The following is an 18,209-nucleotide window of genomic DNA, read 5'->3' as shown; positions in this document are numbered from 1 at the left end:
ACACACACACACACACACACACACACACACACACAGTGTTAAATGTAAATGGATGGTAATGTGTATGAGCACTTGCTTTAGTACTCCAGATGTTGCAGGTTGACAGGTCTTCGCGGACAGTGCATTTGGGCCGTACAACAGATTGTGAGCTGCAGCACCATCAGTCCTGCTAGTTATATGCACTTCATCTGATTCTCACACACTAGGGATGTAACCAGAATCTATACCCTAAACCAGATTTAAAACTGAAGTGGGCATGGCTTAAATAACTAAATTATTACTTTTGTTTGTACCTGCTGGTTCTGTTTCCCAAAATATAAACAAACACAATAGCAATTGTTTTAACTGACCAGGTAGTTACTAACATGAATGAATAAATAAAAGCTGTAAATAAATTGCACTGCTCCACACATTCATGAAGTTTGTGTTTGTCCTGCAAGCTTCATACTTGTCTACGTGCTTGCTTGTTGCATTACAGTCCTAATGCATACCTGTAGTCTTAACCAGATTTTTTGAATCTATAAGTTACAGTACATATTAGAAATGGTTCTGCATTGAAAGTGTTGGTTACACTTTACACAATGTTTGAATTAAATAAGCACTGCATATGAAACACTTACCTGCTCTGTAATAATTTCACCTCATTTTCCTGTCACACACTTATCTTTCTAAAACACTAAATTCAAGCTAATCGTTCAACAAAAACTTATTCAAGGGGGAAAAAAACCCTTTCCATCTGATCTAATGTATGCCCTTGGCAATATAGGAACTTAAATTGAAATTAATGTGGGGGGGGATCTGTAATAAAATGGAAATAAGATCCCTTGTAAAATATTGATTTAAAGCCATCGCCTGCTGGTCTCAGTGTGATGGCTGGTAATGTAGAATACCTATAATGCACTTTTGCTCCATAAGGAATGACAGTTTAATAACTGGAAATATAGTCTCTTGGTGTACCTGAGAAAGTGGGGTGGAATATCCAATTTAAATGGCATTTATGAACTCGACCATATTCCACACAGAACATGGAATTAATAATTCTAAACTGATTTTCATTTATACAGAAATCCTCAGGGTCTCATATAAGATCTCTGGTAACTTTATAGTAAAATGACACTGTGCTGTCTAGCTCAGCTGAGAATATTAAGAAACATTACATTACACCTCTTACATCTAACTTACATCTTACACGTTTTATCTAACATTAAAAGGATGCTACCTTTTTTATCAATGCTTCTTTGAAGGTTTTTTTTATATCTGTCATGTCATAGTACAGAAAAATGGGACATAAACAGAATGTTTTAGAGCAAAGTAAAGGAAGGTTATTAATAGGAAAATGAAGAAGAAATGTTCCAGATGCTGCACTACCCCTAGGTCACTATTTACATTTAAGCAAATTTGTGATATTGATCATCTTAACTCCTTTGTGCAAAAGGTTAGGTTTACCTTGAGGCTTATCCCTTCTATTGATGCATGTGTTCCGACGACACTCCAATGGATTTGAACTAACATGGATTGGCAGGTTTTAGACAAACATGTGGAGTCCATGTCAGCTTAAGTGTATGCTGCCATTAAATCAGAATAAGGACATACAAAATACTCATGCTGATAATATAATTTGGAATGGAAAAACTGTTATATGAAATTAGAAAATAATGCAAAATAGAAGCATTTTCACTAGTGGTCTCAGACTTTTGGACTGCAATGTATACTGTATGAAGCAACCAAAAAGGGAGGACTATGCAATAATTAAAATCCCTGAAATGATTACAAGGGCAAGCAATGGATGAGTAAACAGCCATAAATTAGTCAAATCCAAATAGACAGAGGACAAGATCAGGGTCAGATATACAAAACAGCTCAGTAACATTGCAAACAAGGTGCTGGACTGAGACACATCATAAATATAGGAATGAACACTATTCTTCCAAACAATATTCCTTCGATTTATATTTTGATGATAGTGGTGGCATGAGCTGTCAAACACATCAGTCATAAATCTCCCATAGGAGTTCAATTGGGTTGAGATCTGGTGAGGGTGATAACTATAGCATGTGATTTACATCATTTTCATCCTCAGTAAACCCTTCAATGCCTTTAGATGTGGGCAAGTCATCCTGAAAGAGTCCATTCCCATCAGAGCAGAAACATTTAATCAGAGGATAAAAGCAATCAGACCGAATAACTTTGTATTGATTTACAGTGTCTTCTTCCTGAAAGTGGACCAAACCATACCGGTAAAATGCCACCACAATATAACAGAGACCCTTCAGTTAGCCTGTATTGTTCTCTTGATATACGCCACATGCACTCGCACACTTCTCAAAAATATGTTGAAGGGTGACTCATCTGACCATCATATTTCTCTCCCCACAGCAGACCAGCGCTTTCTGATTTTTGCCCCACTGTATCTCAAATGTACATTCGTCTTTGTAATAAATTGTGTGCTGTATTCAGTGCAGCCTGACTACTCACTAAGTAGTTCTAAGCTTTCAGCCACAATTTCCAACTGTATTTACTGACATCTTTTCCACAGAGCTAAATGTAGACATCACTTTAGTAAGTGTTTGTATTGAAATACAGCCAGTTGAGCTGTCATTGTGAATGAAGCTCCTGCCATCAGTGCACCAGTAATGAGCCGTATACCAAGTCACTTAGATCTCTTCCTCTTCACAATCTAAAATCAAGGGTTAACTAGTTTCCAGCATTTTTGTACCTACCACAGGATGCTAATTGCTTGCTAATTGTGACAGACAGTACTCCTGGCTCGAAGTATTTGCACTACTTATGATTCTCAGCTCATTAATTCAGGCTTTTACATTAATTTATTAGCCACCTGAAAATATTTGTAGGGAAAATTAGCTGTTTAGATTAAGTTGTTGCATTCTCCACCATTGTATGAAAAGAAAAGTAGCTGTTTAGATTGAGCTGTTGCGTTCTCCACCATTATATGTAATGAAAGTTTAGATATTTAGTTTAAGTTACCTGTATTCTCCATGGAATATGTAGGAGAGACTAGCCGATCAGCTCTGAAGCAATAAAATCCTAAATGTAGTCAAACAAGCATTGTAGCAAGATCGGCAATTCAAGGCAGTAGACTTTGTAAAGCACCTAAGACATGTATATTTAAGAACAGACGATACTTTATTAAACTATTCTACGACACAGAAACTAATCTAACACATAAACACATGCACATGCACACACACACACACACACACACACACACACACACACACACACACAAACGGGGTGATGATGGCTTTCGACAGAATGAATGAAGTTCCAAGTTTATAACATTGTATGTTATTTCTCAGACCATGACCTGAATGAACCATCAACTTATTAATCTACTTTCACTTCATTAGAAGGGCTTTAATCTTAATATTATCTGAACCAGTTTAGCTAGAGTGTGGAGGTACTGTGCTTGCCTTTTGAGGGAATTTGCCCATTATGTTGTGACGTTGAGGGGATTCCTGCAAGTTTTTCGTCAGTGGTCTGGTCTGCATTTCAGTGGCGTCTCGGAAGACCAATCGGAATGATCAATGGAATAGAGTCTGGTAGGCGGGAGGTTTGAAGGTTGAGGCTTCGAGCACATATCATCTCCCCACAAATGTCAATTGGGGAAAACTTTCTGGCTTTGGAAGCTCTCCGCTGACTCCGCCGATTTTAACCATTTCTGGCTAGTCCAACCCCAGAATGTTTCCTCCTGTCAAACTTTGTCTTAGGGCAGGGTAAGCCATATTCTCCACCTATGACATTAATATCAGTCTATTGTCTCTGCAGACGGGTGGTTCCACATTTTTCAGGATGTGTGGCTCAAACTTTGTTCCGAAATATTAACATATACATATAACTAGGGCTACAACTAATGATTATTTTCATAATCAATTAGTTGGCTGATTATTATTATTATTTTTATTAATCGATTAATCATATGGGGGCAAACTTTCAGTACCTTTTTTGTTTGTTTATTTATTTTAAATAAAATCCACAAACTGAGTATTACAAATATAAATTCACACTAAAACTTAACACAACTGTTTGTTCAAAACAGAAAAGAACCCAACACACACACACACACACACACACACACACACACACACACACACACACACACACACACACAGGAATATATATTATTAATTTAGGACTGTAGTTCAATTCAGTGCTTTTTGTGAATCCATTAAAAAATGCATAAGTACTTATATATAATATAAATATAAACTAAACAAATAAGATTAATTTATATATATATATATATATATATATATATATATATATATATATATATATATATATATATATATATATAGGCATAAAAGGCAGAACTATCCATATCTGTTATTGGTATCGGCCGATATCACTAAGCTAAGAAAGAAATTTTGTATCGGTGCATCTCTAGTATTTATGCATTATTTTTTATGGATGCACAAAAAGCACAGAATTAAGCTACGGTCCTAAATTAATAATAAAAACTCAGTTTCACTGCACTTTGTGGTTTCTGGTATTCACTGACTTTAGGAATATTATTTTAGTTATGCTTACTTTTGAGCATAGTGTTTTAATTAGTAATTACAGATCTTACTCGTGCTACACTCTATCACCGCGTCTGCATCGCACGAGGATCAACACGGTCTTGTTACTAATAAATCACTTCCGTTATAATAAACAAGAGAAGTTACACTGCAAGCACGCAAATACAACATATAATGACAATAAACTGGAATAAGCTGCACAAACTCTGCTTTATAAAGTTTGATCTTCTCTGCGGTATTTAATATAAAATGCCCCCCTGCCTTAGAGGACTTAGAAGTCGCACACCTTCTTCCTCAGTCACGTGACGATTTCGCCTCCGTCTGATGGTGACTGAGGACATGTTGGGAATAAAAGGTAACGCTGACAAACAGTAAACTGAAGAAAGTCATTGTCGGTGACTCTGGGTATTAGGCTAAAGCTAGCGACATCACATTACGTGTGTGTGATGTCATGCGCCGTCGACTAGGAAGCGGTTTATACTTCTGGTTAATAAAAAAAATGCTAGTGTTCTATTTGAGATGATATTACCTTTCAAAAGTACATACACTAGACGGTAGAGTACTCCGTGCATAGTGTAAGTGTACAGTACGTCATTTGGGACACAACTTTAGTATTTACTCTCCGAAGCCTGTTTTCGGAACAGAAATAACGTAATGAGTAAATGTACCATGTGCAAATCAAATAAATGATAATGAGATTTGTTGACAATGATTTTCATAATCGTTTATTATCGATTAGTTGTTGCAGCTCTACATATAACAACATTCTACCCAAATTTCCTTACTCTTATCCTTCAGAAAATCACTGAATGTACACACACATACCAAACATGACCTAGTTAGATATAATGATTACCTTGCCAAATATATTGGCCTAATACAATATAATAAAAGCCTAATAGCTACATTTAGCTTACGTATATGGGTGATATGGTTTACAAAGCTTAACAGTTAGCTTGCTAAGGACACTAGTAAATATATACATTAATAAAATGTGAGGATTACAGTTTTGGATTATGGACATGGGTATGTCAGTTTACAGGTAATAATAATAATCAATTTGTGAGGTATGTGCTATGAATACAGATGATGATTACAAATTGAGTTATGATCAGTTAGCCTTGGTCTGGCCATCTGGTCTTGGTGCTTTGTTTACCTTAGCATTAAGAATGCATGTAGTTAATTTAGATTGTAGTAGGTGAGAAAGGAATTAGGTCAGAAGAAGCTGTTCGTAGAGTCTGTGCGTTTTCTGATGTTAAATGAATGTACAGTAGAATCTCTATGCTGTGGTCCAGGATAGGATTTGTATCTCAACCCGCTTGTGGCATCCTATGATGCCACAAGCTATGATTTATGGCTTGTTGTAACTTCCTGGCCCCTCTGACACATACCGTTAATGTTACTTAAGATGGCACTTATCTGCAACCACATTAACTGGGGCCCCTAAGTGGAATGTGGTTCACTGTTTTATCGTTTTATTTTGTGGGTCATATATGCTGCTTGTGCATTGAATAAATATGTAGATATGTAGGATACATATTTATTTAATTGCAAATTTACCTTTACCATATACAGCATCAAAAATGGTTTTATTTCACTAATTCAGTTTTGTTAAATTATTATTATTATTATTAGTAGTAGTAGTAGTAGTAGTAGTAGTAATAGTAGTAGTAGTAGTAGAATTTCTAAAACAAAATAAGGCTGCATTTTTATGTTATGTTGAGCTAGGATGAATAACACAGTATGTGCCATTTGAGATTTTTGTAACAATGATATAGCAAATAGCAAGGTAAAGAGCAATTTCAAATGAAACATAGCAAGTATTATCACTTAAATGAGTGCAAAAATTGCTAGCCCAGGCACCTGGACAAGGAGATCTTATCTGCTATCAGTATCCTATCAGTTTTTCATTATCGATTGCCCTGGTGAACAAACAGGTTCAGTAAGCTGTTGATCTAAATGTCACCAGTTATTTTTGTTTGTTTGTTTGTTTTTTACTTCACTCATCTAACAACCACAGAAATATAAAACTCTATTCCCAACTGATAGGTTTATTTGAATGTAAAATGTTCCAACTGATTCATATATTTCTCTGTGATACAAAACACATAAATGCTGTGGTGCATTAATTTCCAAATCCCACCATCTGCTACACTGTGTACGTGAACTGAGGGTATGGTGTGGCTGCTTGCTAGACCTATTGTTAATAGTCATTAATTAGCTTTAATAGATGTTAGACACTGGGACGTGGACACAGGGACAAAGTCCCCTACAGTGCAGTGAAGCACAAAAAACTGTTATATAACTCTAATGTTGGCACAACACACAGTCACCTTACATTTAAACACTTAATTGAAATGAAGATGCTAGTCAGTCAGACTCAAATACTAACATGTTTACTGTGTGAAATAAAAGTACACCACAACGCTAGCCTGTATCTTAGCCAATGACTTTCTTCCATTTATTAGAGTTCACAAGCATGATGCTTTAATACCAGAGACATTATAATTAGAGGATAAAGACTATGGCTATAGTCAATTAAATTCAAATATTCACTTATGCACTGTCTGTATTAATGCACATAATTAGCTTGTCATACTTTTTACTTAAATTAAGTTAGGGGGCATTTTTAAGCCTAGTTAATTGGGCTCCCAAGCAAGCACAACACAAGACTGAGTGAGCCTTAATGAATTTTTGATTTGTTCAATCCTATCCTGCTATTCAGCTATATTCTGAATAACAGCTATTCAGAATAAGTTCTAAAATATATCATAGATTTCAAATACAATGTCATTTGAAACAATATACATTGGATTGAATCAACATTTAAGTCTGCTTTCTTAAAAGAAAACTGCAATAGCAAGTCCACATGGTTTTGGAAAAATAAGGCCTGGCATCTTCTTTGCCATGTTCCCAGAGGAACAGTCTGTATAGTAGTCAGTTCTTTGCTTATGTAATATCTCTCTCTATTTCTGTCTCTCATGGGGCTAGCAGGTTATAACATAGGACAATATTTGTGACCAGACCAGAATGAAATATTAATGCACATATTTATATTTCCATCTGTCAATCAGAAGCCTGTTGAATATTAAGACTTCTACCTCAGCAGTAAATTGTTTGCTGCTTAATTAACATTGGATCTGGATCCCAAGTCACATTTCAAGTGTATCTGTGTGTTTTCAGAATTGCAGTAGTTCGACCTACACCTACAGTACAAGCTCAATTTGTTCTCTGACTCTTGTATGCACTGTTTCCTTTTGCTTTGTACCAGTAGCCTTGTGAAATCATTATTTGTAAGATGGAAAGGAGAATATGTTTTTTGGGATAATGTAATCTTGGTGTCATTCATACATAAATGTAGGGAGAGTGATTACGTTGATATCTTTTCAGGATGGTAGTGGGAGTCTGTAGCCTGACTTGAGTGTGTGTAGTTTTGGATGTCATTTGAAGATGACAGAGAGAGTTTGTAGTCTTGGATCGCTTCATAACATGGTACACTCTTAGACAAAAAAAAAAAAAAGATTCCTCAAAGGTGGTTGGGTACTTAAGCATGCTTGGCTTTCTAAAAGTGTTCTAATAAAGGTTTGTGATGATATAATGAATAGGGATGTCACGATGCCAAAAATCTAGTAGTCGGTACCGATACCACCAGAAGTACACGATACTCGATACCAAAGTCGATACTACGGTGTGGATTAAAAAAAATAAAAACAAAAAAATGTTAAAAAATAAAATAAAAAACTCCTGGTGGACATCCTCCTCTGGCTAATACTGGCAAAAAGAGGGGGGGGGGGGGGGGTATTTTAGTTATCAAACACTTTCTCACAATGACTAATAAAACAATAGAGGCTACAAGTGCTAGAGCGCACTCCTAAACGTACACACACACACACACACACACACACACACACACACACACACACACACACACACACACACACACACACTTTATACTCTGAATGCAAGCATTAGTTTAAATTCACTGATATGGTGGCAGGCCAAAAATATTTATTAAAACCATTAACATTTCAATAATTATTTGTGACATTAGGCCACATTTTGCTGACAGGACACGGGATGAATGGCGATGCATGGTGGCCCATTAGGAGGTAGTTTATAACATTGCAATGCGTTAGCGTCGTTAACAAATAACTGGCTATTGCAAACATTACATGGAGCATAACGTTAGTTTGTTTCACGGCCACAATGCTAGCTGCCTCAAGCAAACATAATATAGGACCCGTCTTTCAGGTGCTTCACCAAATTCGAGGTGTTTCCTCACTTTGTCTGAAATGAACCATAGCATCGGTTGCACACCGGCTTCAGAGCATCAATTATATGTTTGTTGTCATCTCACTGGAATGCAAAGTATTTCCTTATTTGACTCTTACCACCTTTCCTCTCAACTAGTCGGGGCGGAGATAAACTTCTGTAGTTTTTCCCGTGTTCTTGTAGGCGTTCTTCTTCTTCTTTACCACTTGTGGACCGACTAAAACACTTACGGGTATTTGCTGCCCCATCAGTTCCGGAAGAATTGCAACACTGGTACCTTTATTACTAATGGTACCTACGCTACAGCAGACAAACAAGTATCGTCCCGTTTTAAGAATGTTGGTACCAACTTGGTACCGAAGTACCGGTTCTTGTGACATTATTATTTCATAATAATGAAATAGTCTGTTATAAGGAACCTTTAGGGTTTTGTAATAGCAGCAAAAGAAAAGCCATTTGGGCAAATTATGCTAGATTTAACCTTATAGTTCTAAGAGTGTAGATAGAGACCACAGTCTTTTGTAAGGTGATAAGGGGTGTGGGTGGCTTTATAAGATGGTAGAGAGTAAATGTAGTCTAAGACTTAGTAAGATGAATAGGTAAGCACTAGTTTATGATTCTGTTGAATCTACGCCTGTGAAATCTACAAGTCTGTGAACTCTATCCTCTAAATAGGTTCTTAATTAGACCAACTTGCATCCTTGACAATGTTGGTGAGAAAAAATATATACTTTCAGAATCATTCAGAAACTAAATCACAGTATTACAAAGATTTAAAAGATTTGACACTTTGAATAAACACCTTGGGGCATGCTGTTATAGGAAAATAATCACTAACAGCATGGTGTATGTGACCTGAAGTGTTACTGTTACCATCCAAAGGTGATTGTTTTCCTATAACAGCACATCCAAAAGTGTTTTATTCATTTTATGCTTGTAGTTACATTAATGTTGTGGAACATCCATGAGACAAGTTATTTCTTGTTATTACTTACATTATAGCAGCTATGTCATTGTTTTTTTTTTTTAGGCATGTGTGTGTGTGTGTGTGAGAGAGAGAGAGAGAGAGAGAGAGAGAGAGAGAGAGAGAGAGAAACAACTCTTTTTTATATATTCCATTTTCTATTATACTTAGATTACATGGAGTCATTCAAGTCCATGCTAATTAGTTTTTATTATAGAAATAATTACTATAACCCTATGATTTTAATTTGATTTAGATATGCAACTGCTGCTATAGTTGCTGTTATAGAAAATGGATCAACACCTTCTCATCAATCAGCTTCAAGAATTCAACAGTGCTATGGTCCAAATACCTCAGAGGTTTACTCAGTCATTAAAGGTGTACAATAGAGTTGGAGTTGGATGTTGAAAGTCTGAAAGAAGAATTAATATAACATGTACCTTTGGGAACATAGATTTGAACAGAAGTTCATCTTAACACTGAAACCATGTTGAAACATTGGTCCTTATTTAGCTCAATTTAAGTTTGACGTGTCCACCAATTATAAACATAACAATCATATAATCCTGATCCAACACTTACTTAAATGAAATGATAGCTAAGCCATGCTGTCATGAAAGAAAAAAAGAAAGAAAAAAACATTGCAAAAATTTATCAATTTCAGGATTTCTGATTTTCTTTCATTCCCATATCTAACACTTAAATCCTTAAAACAAGTGACCCTCAACATGCTGTTCTTCCTCCTGGCTACCCTTTACATGGTATGCTAAATAAGAGTAGCAGGGATACACACAGGCACACATGTAAATGGTAATGATTGTACACCCAGCTGCAGCCATTTCAGGCGTAAAGAGCAGTTTGGTAGAGTGTTGCCTTTATCTGTTTACCAGGTCCTGTGGGGCAGAGCTGCACAGGAAAATTGGATTTGACACTATCAAAACGCAGAGAGGGGGGAGTGTTAGAGAGGGAGAGAGAGAGGAAGAGAGAAATGTCAGGAGAGAAATGAAAGCGATGCTGGCTGAATCTTCAGTTAGCCACAGTCTAGCCTCATTACCACCATCTGGTGTTTCCAGTGTTTATACTGATGGTCTACACTGAGTTTTCAGTTTATTAGGTACCAGATAGGTGTTTTTGCACTTTTTATTTGTTAAATGGCAGCCATTTGCATAGAGGAATAAGTGTAGGGTGTTTTCAAACCTCAGACAACTCCGCTTGAAAATATTGGGCTGTTGTGGTTTGATGTTTGCTTCATGTAGACTACAGTCAGTTTACTGTTGTGACATTTACAGTCAAATCTTACAATTCTCTTCCTTAAAACTTTTGAATCATTCATCAACCAGTTTCACTCTTGAGCTGCTTTGCAAATGCAGTCATTTTCTTTACCATTCAGCAAACATTAGCTTATTTTCTGTCCACAGAGACAGTCAGTGATGCAGCATGGAAATCCTTTGGGATTAAATGATATTTAGACTAGTTCATGCTTCCTCAGAATAATTTTAAGATTGTAGGAAAAGTGTTTGTAATGATAATTGCTCCACAATTTTAGAGTATTTGTTGTAGGAAATTCACTGTACAGTTACAGAAGTAGCCTTCCACATGTTTTGATGGGAATTTTGAAAGTTTGAATGGGAATGTCAAAACATGGGCTTTAGCATAATTGCTAAGCAAAAAAGATGTACTACTGATCGGTCATGAGTTCAAATCCCAGGACTGCCAAGCTACCACTGCTGGGCCCTAGAGCTATTTCCTATTTCCTAAAACATGACCATACATGACAATTATATTATTCTATTTGGCATTCTGTTTCCACCCATATATAACCATACTTTTATTTTATTTAATCTGTATACTGGATTTGGTTGTATTTTTTGTGATCTAAAACAGTGTTTTCCAATCCAGTCCTCAGGGCCCATTAGACAGTCCACATTTTTGTTTGGCTCCTTCTTGATGTTCTTGGTTACTTCATTCAACTAAGGACTGCCTGGGTGGTCCTGAGGACTGGGTTGGGAAACACTGCTCTATAACATTTGTCTCAGCTCAAGTGTTTAAAATGTATTGAATGAGATGTGCTGAACCAGGACAAAAAGATCTGGGCTAAAGAAGCATTAGGTGAAGTACAAGACTCACTGAAAGAGTCTGGGAGTCTCTGTGATATGCCAGTGATGTATGGACTTTTGAACTGTTCTAGAACTTTCTTTGAGACCAGATCTGTCTAACTGCCACTCCCCCATGGGCTGCCCAACCCTGCCAGGCTCACCAGGGATGAAGATATACATCGATCCATTCACCTATGAGGATCCCAATGAGGCCGTTCGTGAATTCGCCAAGGAGATTGACGTCTCCACCGTCAAAATCGAGGAAGTCATTGGAGCAGGTGAGCTGATCACTTTGTCTATGTAGAAGTAGATGCTGGCCATTCTGATGTGATAAAGCCTTTGAAGGGGATTTTTTTTTTAAAGGGAAAGCCCTGTTAGCTGTTGGTAAGGTCATTCCAATGAGGTGAAAAGGGCCCTTGCTTAGTAAAGCTGGTTTTTAGTTCTGTTTGATTACCTTTTAAGATCATTACGTCACACCATATACAGTAAGATGATCCCAAAAACACTTTAAATGTATAACATACTATGATAACAGGTTCTGTCAGATTATACAATAAAGATCCTCTAATTGAATCTGAACTATTGAATCTGTAAGTCTGGCCCCTGAGGGCCACCTGCTCATAGATTCTGGTCTCTCAACGGAGGTTGAAGAGACCATGCTAAATGCTAGAGCAGCATCCATGAGAAAATTATATGCATTCAGGTGGCAACATTTTTATTGTGGTGTGAGGAATGTCAGTGAGACCCAGTAAACTGCACAATAGCTACAGTCCTGGAGTTCTTACAGGAACGTTTCTCGGCAGGGTTGGCTCCTTCTACAATTAGGGTCTATGTGGCTGCCATTCTAGCCAGCCACTCCCCTATTGATGGAGCCTCTGTGGCAGGCCATACCCTCAGTATGATGGAATGGGTATACTCATTCCCACAGCGTGAAACTCACGCAATGTTGAGTTCTCTTTGAAAGAGAACATCTGGGTTACGCATGTAACCCTGTTCCCTGAGAAGAGAACTAGATGCTGTATAGTTTTGTCATACTGGGGTATGCTTGTAAATTGCATCTGCACTTCAGACAAAGAGAAGCTGATGATGTGGTTTACAGGCGCCATTATATATTCATGCGACATGCAAAAACCCACATCACCTCACCACGGCAGGCCTAAAAATTGGAGTGATTTTACACAGACTTCTGATTCCGGTTGCACGTAAGGGTGCTTCCCACAGCATGAAGCTCACGCAACATTCCTGCCCTTCTCAGGGAACAGGGTTACATGTGTAACCCAGACATTTTTTCTTTCAATCAGAATGACAGATGAGCCAATCAATGTATGAATCTGGACTCATAGTTGCACAAGTGTTTATTATGGATGCACTGAAAATATAGGCAAAACAAATGCTTAAAAATGCTTTCAACCGAAAGAGAAAAAAGGCTGAAAATTTTGACTGGGGAAAAAAGGATTAAACAGCAGAGAAAATTTTGGTCCCGTGGAAGCATTTCACAGTTTCTACAGGGTACATTAGACAAGGGATTTATGAAAGGACTATATCTAAAGTGTACTTTTTTTTTTTTCACTTGCATCCCAGGACTGCTCATTAGGTTTGCTTTTTATTCGGTAATATGTCAGTGTAAATGGCAACTGTATAAATCCATTGTCCACTTTAATAGGAACATCTGTACACCTGCACATTCATGCAATAATCCAATAAGCCAATCATGTGACAGCAGCACAATGCATAAAATCATGCAACTACAGGTCAAGAGCTTTATTTAATGTTCACATGAAAGATCAAAATGGGGAAAAATGTGATCTCTGTGACTTTAATTGTGGCATTGTTGTTGGTACTAGATATGCTGGTTAAACTATTTCAGAAACTGCTGATCTCCTGAGATTTTCACAAACAACAGTCTCTAGAGTTTACATATAATGGTGTGGGAAAAAAAAATCGTGTGTGCAGAGTTTCTGCAGGCTTGTTGATGAGAGAAACACCTTGTTGATGAGAGAGATCAGAGGAGAATTACCAGACTGGTCTGAGCTGACAGGAAGTCTATAGTAACTCAAATAAATTGTAAATGGTAAATGGCGCACTTATATAGCGCTTTTATCCAAAGCGTTTTACACTGTGTCTCATTCACCCATTCACACACACACTCCCACACCAATGGTAGCAGAGCTTCCATGCAAGGTGCTAACTTGCCATCAGGAGCAACTTGGGGTTCAGTGTCTTGCCCAAGGACACTTCAGCATGTGGTGTCATGGTGGCCGGGAATCGAATCGCCAACCCTACGATTAGTGGACAACCTGCTCTACCACCTGAGCCACAGCCACCCCCACTCTTTACAACTGTGGTGAGTGGAAAAGCATCTCAGAATGCACAACACATCAAATCTTGAGGTGGATAGGCCACAACAGCAGAAGACCACATCAGGTTCCACTCCTGTCAGCCAAGAACAAGAATCTGAGGTTATCATGCGCACAGACTCACCAAAACTGGACAGTTGAAGACTGGAAAAAGACCAGGTGATTTTTTTTTTCTTCTTCTTCATATCTGCACCTGTCCAGTTTCTGTGGGTCTGTGCCATTAAAAGCTTCCGATTCCTGTCCTTGGCTGACAGGAGTAAAACCCAATGTAGTCTTCTGCTATTGTAGCTCATCCACCTCAAGGTTTGATTATTTGTGCATGCTGAGATGCCTTTCTGCTCAGCACAGTTGTAAAGAATGATTATATAAGTTACTATATCCTTCCTGGCCAATATGCCCATTTTCCTCTGACCTGTCTTATGAAGGCATTTCCAGCCACAGAACTGTTACTCAATCATTTTTTGGGGGGGTGCGGGAGTGGGAGGGGGGTGTACTTCATGAATTCATTACTGGAGCTTTACATTGTCATGGAACATGGCTTTCCTTACTTAGGTATGTAGTCTCGGTGACCAAACAGAGATTTTTACTTTGAGGTCCTTACTTTGGATACATTCCACCATTTAGTCTATCTGTTATATGCATTTGATATGGTGTGTATGGGGTAAGTATTTATATTTGTGCTGAATTTTGATTCTTGGTTCTGATTCTGACTCTGTCTTCCCCCCAGGTGAGTTTGGAGAGGTGTATAAGGGGCGACTTAAGTTGCCTGGTAAGCGGGAGATCTACGTGGCCATCAAGACCCTCAAGGCAGGCTATTCTGAGAAGCAGCGACGGGACTTCCTGTCTGAGGCATCAATCATGGGCCAGTTTGATCACCCCAACATTATCCGCTTAGAGGGTGTTGTCACCAAAAGTCGGCCAGTCATGATCGTCACAGAGTTTATGGAGAATGGAGCATTGGACTCTTTTCTCAGGGTAAAACTCCAAAAAGTCATGTTTACTAAGAAAAGACTTTATTACAGTGCTTTTAATATAATGAATTACACAACTTGGGATAAATTAGATCAATTAAACTGACTGGAGAAGTGAGAATAATTGGGATATGGAACATATGGAACACAGCACAGTAAATAGCTTTTTTATTACCTGATTATATGCAATAATATATGTTTAAAATGCACATAAAATCTAGTTGTTTAGAAATGAGACAATAATTCAGTCAGCTGAATGTTGTAGTTTTTATTATTAGAACTGTAACATCATTCACATAGAGCATTAATGAAATGGAGACCACTTTCTTATGCTAACACTACCTTGCTTTTCTCCCTTTTCCAAACAGCATGATTCATCCTACTGTGATTGCCACTGTCAAGCTTTAATAGGCTTTTGAGGTTTATGAGCTTTTCGGAGTGTGGGGGGATACATTGCTTAATCAATGTTCAACCCATTTCTTTTCCAATCTTATGGATTGTTTTTTTTTCTCTCTGCTTTGATTCGACTGTGCTCTTTGAAGTAGGCTTTGTGAGCTATCTCGTCAGAGTAACGTTGCCATTGATTCTTCTGCTGCTCTCCGTGCTTATGTTAGGTTCAAAGCTTTTTGTTCTCCCATGAGCTTAACAGCGGAAATGCTGAGGTGAAGGGAAATTTAGCTTTGCTTTTATATGTACAAAATGGCATACCGTTGATTTTATCATCCTCCCCTTTAGAACATATTTGTGAATGGAAGGGCTTAAAATTAGAAATCTAATGAGATGTGAATGGGGTTGGCAGATTAAATTAGTTAGTTTTATGTGCTGTAGATGTATTCACCGTCTACTATGATAAGTATCTTTAAGATGTATTAATAGTTTGACCAAGTGCTATTGCACTTGGTTCCACAAAAAATCTAAATAGTCTGCTTAAGACATTTGTTAACAGCAAATAATCTTATGTTAATGCCAAAAATGAAACCTTATGAAAATGTTTTTTGTCTTTGAAAAGTAAGGCGGGCTTAGCCATGCTAAGCCATGTTTCCTTTTTGTTCCGGATATATGTGTTTTATGTATGTATAGTGTACGTTATGTATGCATGATGTGTGCTGTATGTGTTTTCCTAAAAGCAAAATGACGGCCAGTTCACGGTGATCCAACTGGTGGGAATGATGCGAGGCATAGCAGCAGGGATGAAGTACCTGTCTGAGATGAACTACGTTCACCGGGACCTGGCCGCTCGCAATATCCTGGTCAATAGCAACCTTGTGTGTAAAGTGTCCGACTTTGGCCTGTCACGCTACTTGCAAGAGGACACATCTGATCCCACATATACCAGCTCACTGGTGAGTCTGTTCTGAAATCTTAGACCAGGTCTGCAGCTTAACCCTCTTTAAACAGGCCCAAAGGACCCTAATTAGCATTTTATGAAGTTCTTAGCAGAATTCACAAAGATAATTTCAGGACACACTGAAATTTTTAATATGAAAAAAAAAGGTCGGGGGTTTGATTCCCGCCGTGGCCCTGTGTGTGCGGAGTTTGCATGTTCTCCCCATGCTGCGGCGGTTTTCTCCGGGTACTCCGGTTTCCTTCCCCAGTCTAAAGACATGCATGGTAGGCTGATTGGCATGTCCAAAGTGTCCGTAGTGTATGAATGGGTGTATGAATGGGTGTGTGAATGTGTATGTGAGTGTGCCCTGCGATGGATTGGCACCCTGTCCAGGGTGTACCCTGCCTTGTGCCTGATGCTCCCTGGGATAGGCTCCAGGTTCCCCGTGACCCTGAAGGAAGGATAAGCGGTATAGAAGATGGATGGATGGATTATTTGTATAGTGCTTTTTACAATTGACATTGTCTCAAAGCAGCTTTTCATAAATATATAAACACAGGATACAGATTTTAAGTGTGTGGATTAATCCCTATTGAGTAAGCCGGTGGCAAGGAAAAACTCCCTAAGATGATATGAGGAAGAAACCTTGAGAGGAACCAGACTCAGAAGGGAACCTATCCTCATCTGGGTAACAACGGATAGTGTGAAAGTAAAAGAAAGTTCATTATGGTTTTTACATGAAGTCTTTGTTTAACTAGTCTGCTGTTCACCAAAGGAGACCTGAGTGCAAAACTTTTATTAATTATTAATTAGTCTTTATTAATCATGTATACATTAGAGCACAGTGAAATTCTTTTCTTTGCATACCCCAGCATGTTAGGAAGCTTGGGTCAGAGTGCAGTGTCAGCCATGATACAGTGCCCCTGGAGCAGAAAGGGTTAAGGGCCTTGCTCAAGGGTCCAACAGTGGCAGCTTGGCAGTGCTGGGGCCACCACTGCCCTGTATGTGCTAATTGCAGTCTGAAGGCCATAGCAGCAACCATAGTCCCAGCAACTACTGTGAGAATGTCCATGTGGAAGTGAGGTCCAAAACTTTTTCATGGTACCATCATATGCAATCTCCAGGCTGTATCCTCTAGTTGATGAATGCTCCATCAAGAGGTAGGGCATCCAAACGGATCACGCAGGTCTGGAAAGGGTCAGGATCACTGGCATCTCCATGAAATCATGTGTGGCTCGACAGAAAGGGAGAGGGAGGTAAAGAGAGGGAGAGATTGTTAGGTAAGACTATGTACTTTGTGTAACAGAAGGTCTACTCATGGTAAGCTTGAGTAAACAATTACGTTTTCAGCCTAGACTTAAACACTGAGACTGTGTCTGAGTCCCGAACACTAATTGGAAGGCTGTTCCATAACTGTGAGGCTTTGTAAGAGAAAGCTGTTCCCCCTACTGAAGCCTTTGCTATTCGAGGTACCAACAAATAGCCTGCACCTTTTGATCTAAGTAGACGTGGTAGATCATAGAAGACCAAAAGTTCACTTAGGTACTGTGGTGCGAGACCATTTAGTGCTTTATAGGTTAATAGTAGTATTTTATAATCAATGTGATATTTTCCTTGGAGCCAATGCAGTTTGGATAAGATAGGGGTGATATGGTCATATTTTCCAGTTCTAGTAAGGACTCTT

At 38.3% G+C, this 18,209-nt stretch overlaps 1 protein-coding gene across 2 annotated transcripts in view; it reads left to right on the top strand.

Annotated features, from left to right (window-relative positions):
* Positions 1-18,209, top strand: part of LOC108280618 (ephrin type-B receptor 1-B) — a 380,602-nt gene that overhangs the window by 315,547 nt on the left and 46,846 nt on the right. For both annotated transcript variants that reach the window (XM_017495793.3, XM_017495792.3), the window contains exons 10-12: positions 11,963-12,148; positions 14,955-15,202; positions 16,326-16,541. In XM_017495793.3, coding sequence (XP_017351282.1) covers positions 11,963-12,148; positions 14,955-15,202; positions 16,326-16,541 — 650 coding nt within the window. The remainder of the gene's footprint in view (positions 1-11,962; positions 12,149-14,954; positions 15,203-16,325; positions 16,542-18,209) is intronic.

The sequence above is a fragment of the Ictalurus punctatus genome, chromosome 20 (genome assembly GCF_001660625.3).
Source record: "Ictalurus punctatus breed USDA103 chromosome 20, Coco_2.0, whole genome shotgun sequence".
NCBI lineage: Eukaryota > Metazoa > Chordata > Actinopteri > Siluriformes > Ictaluridae > Ictalurus > Ictalurus punctatus.
This window is presented reverse-complemented; position numbering and strand designations above follow the sequence as displayed.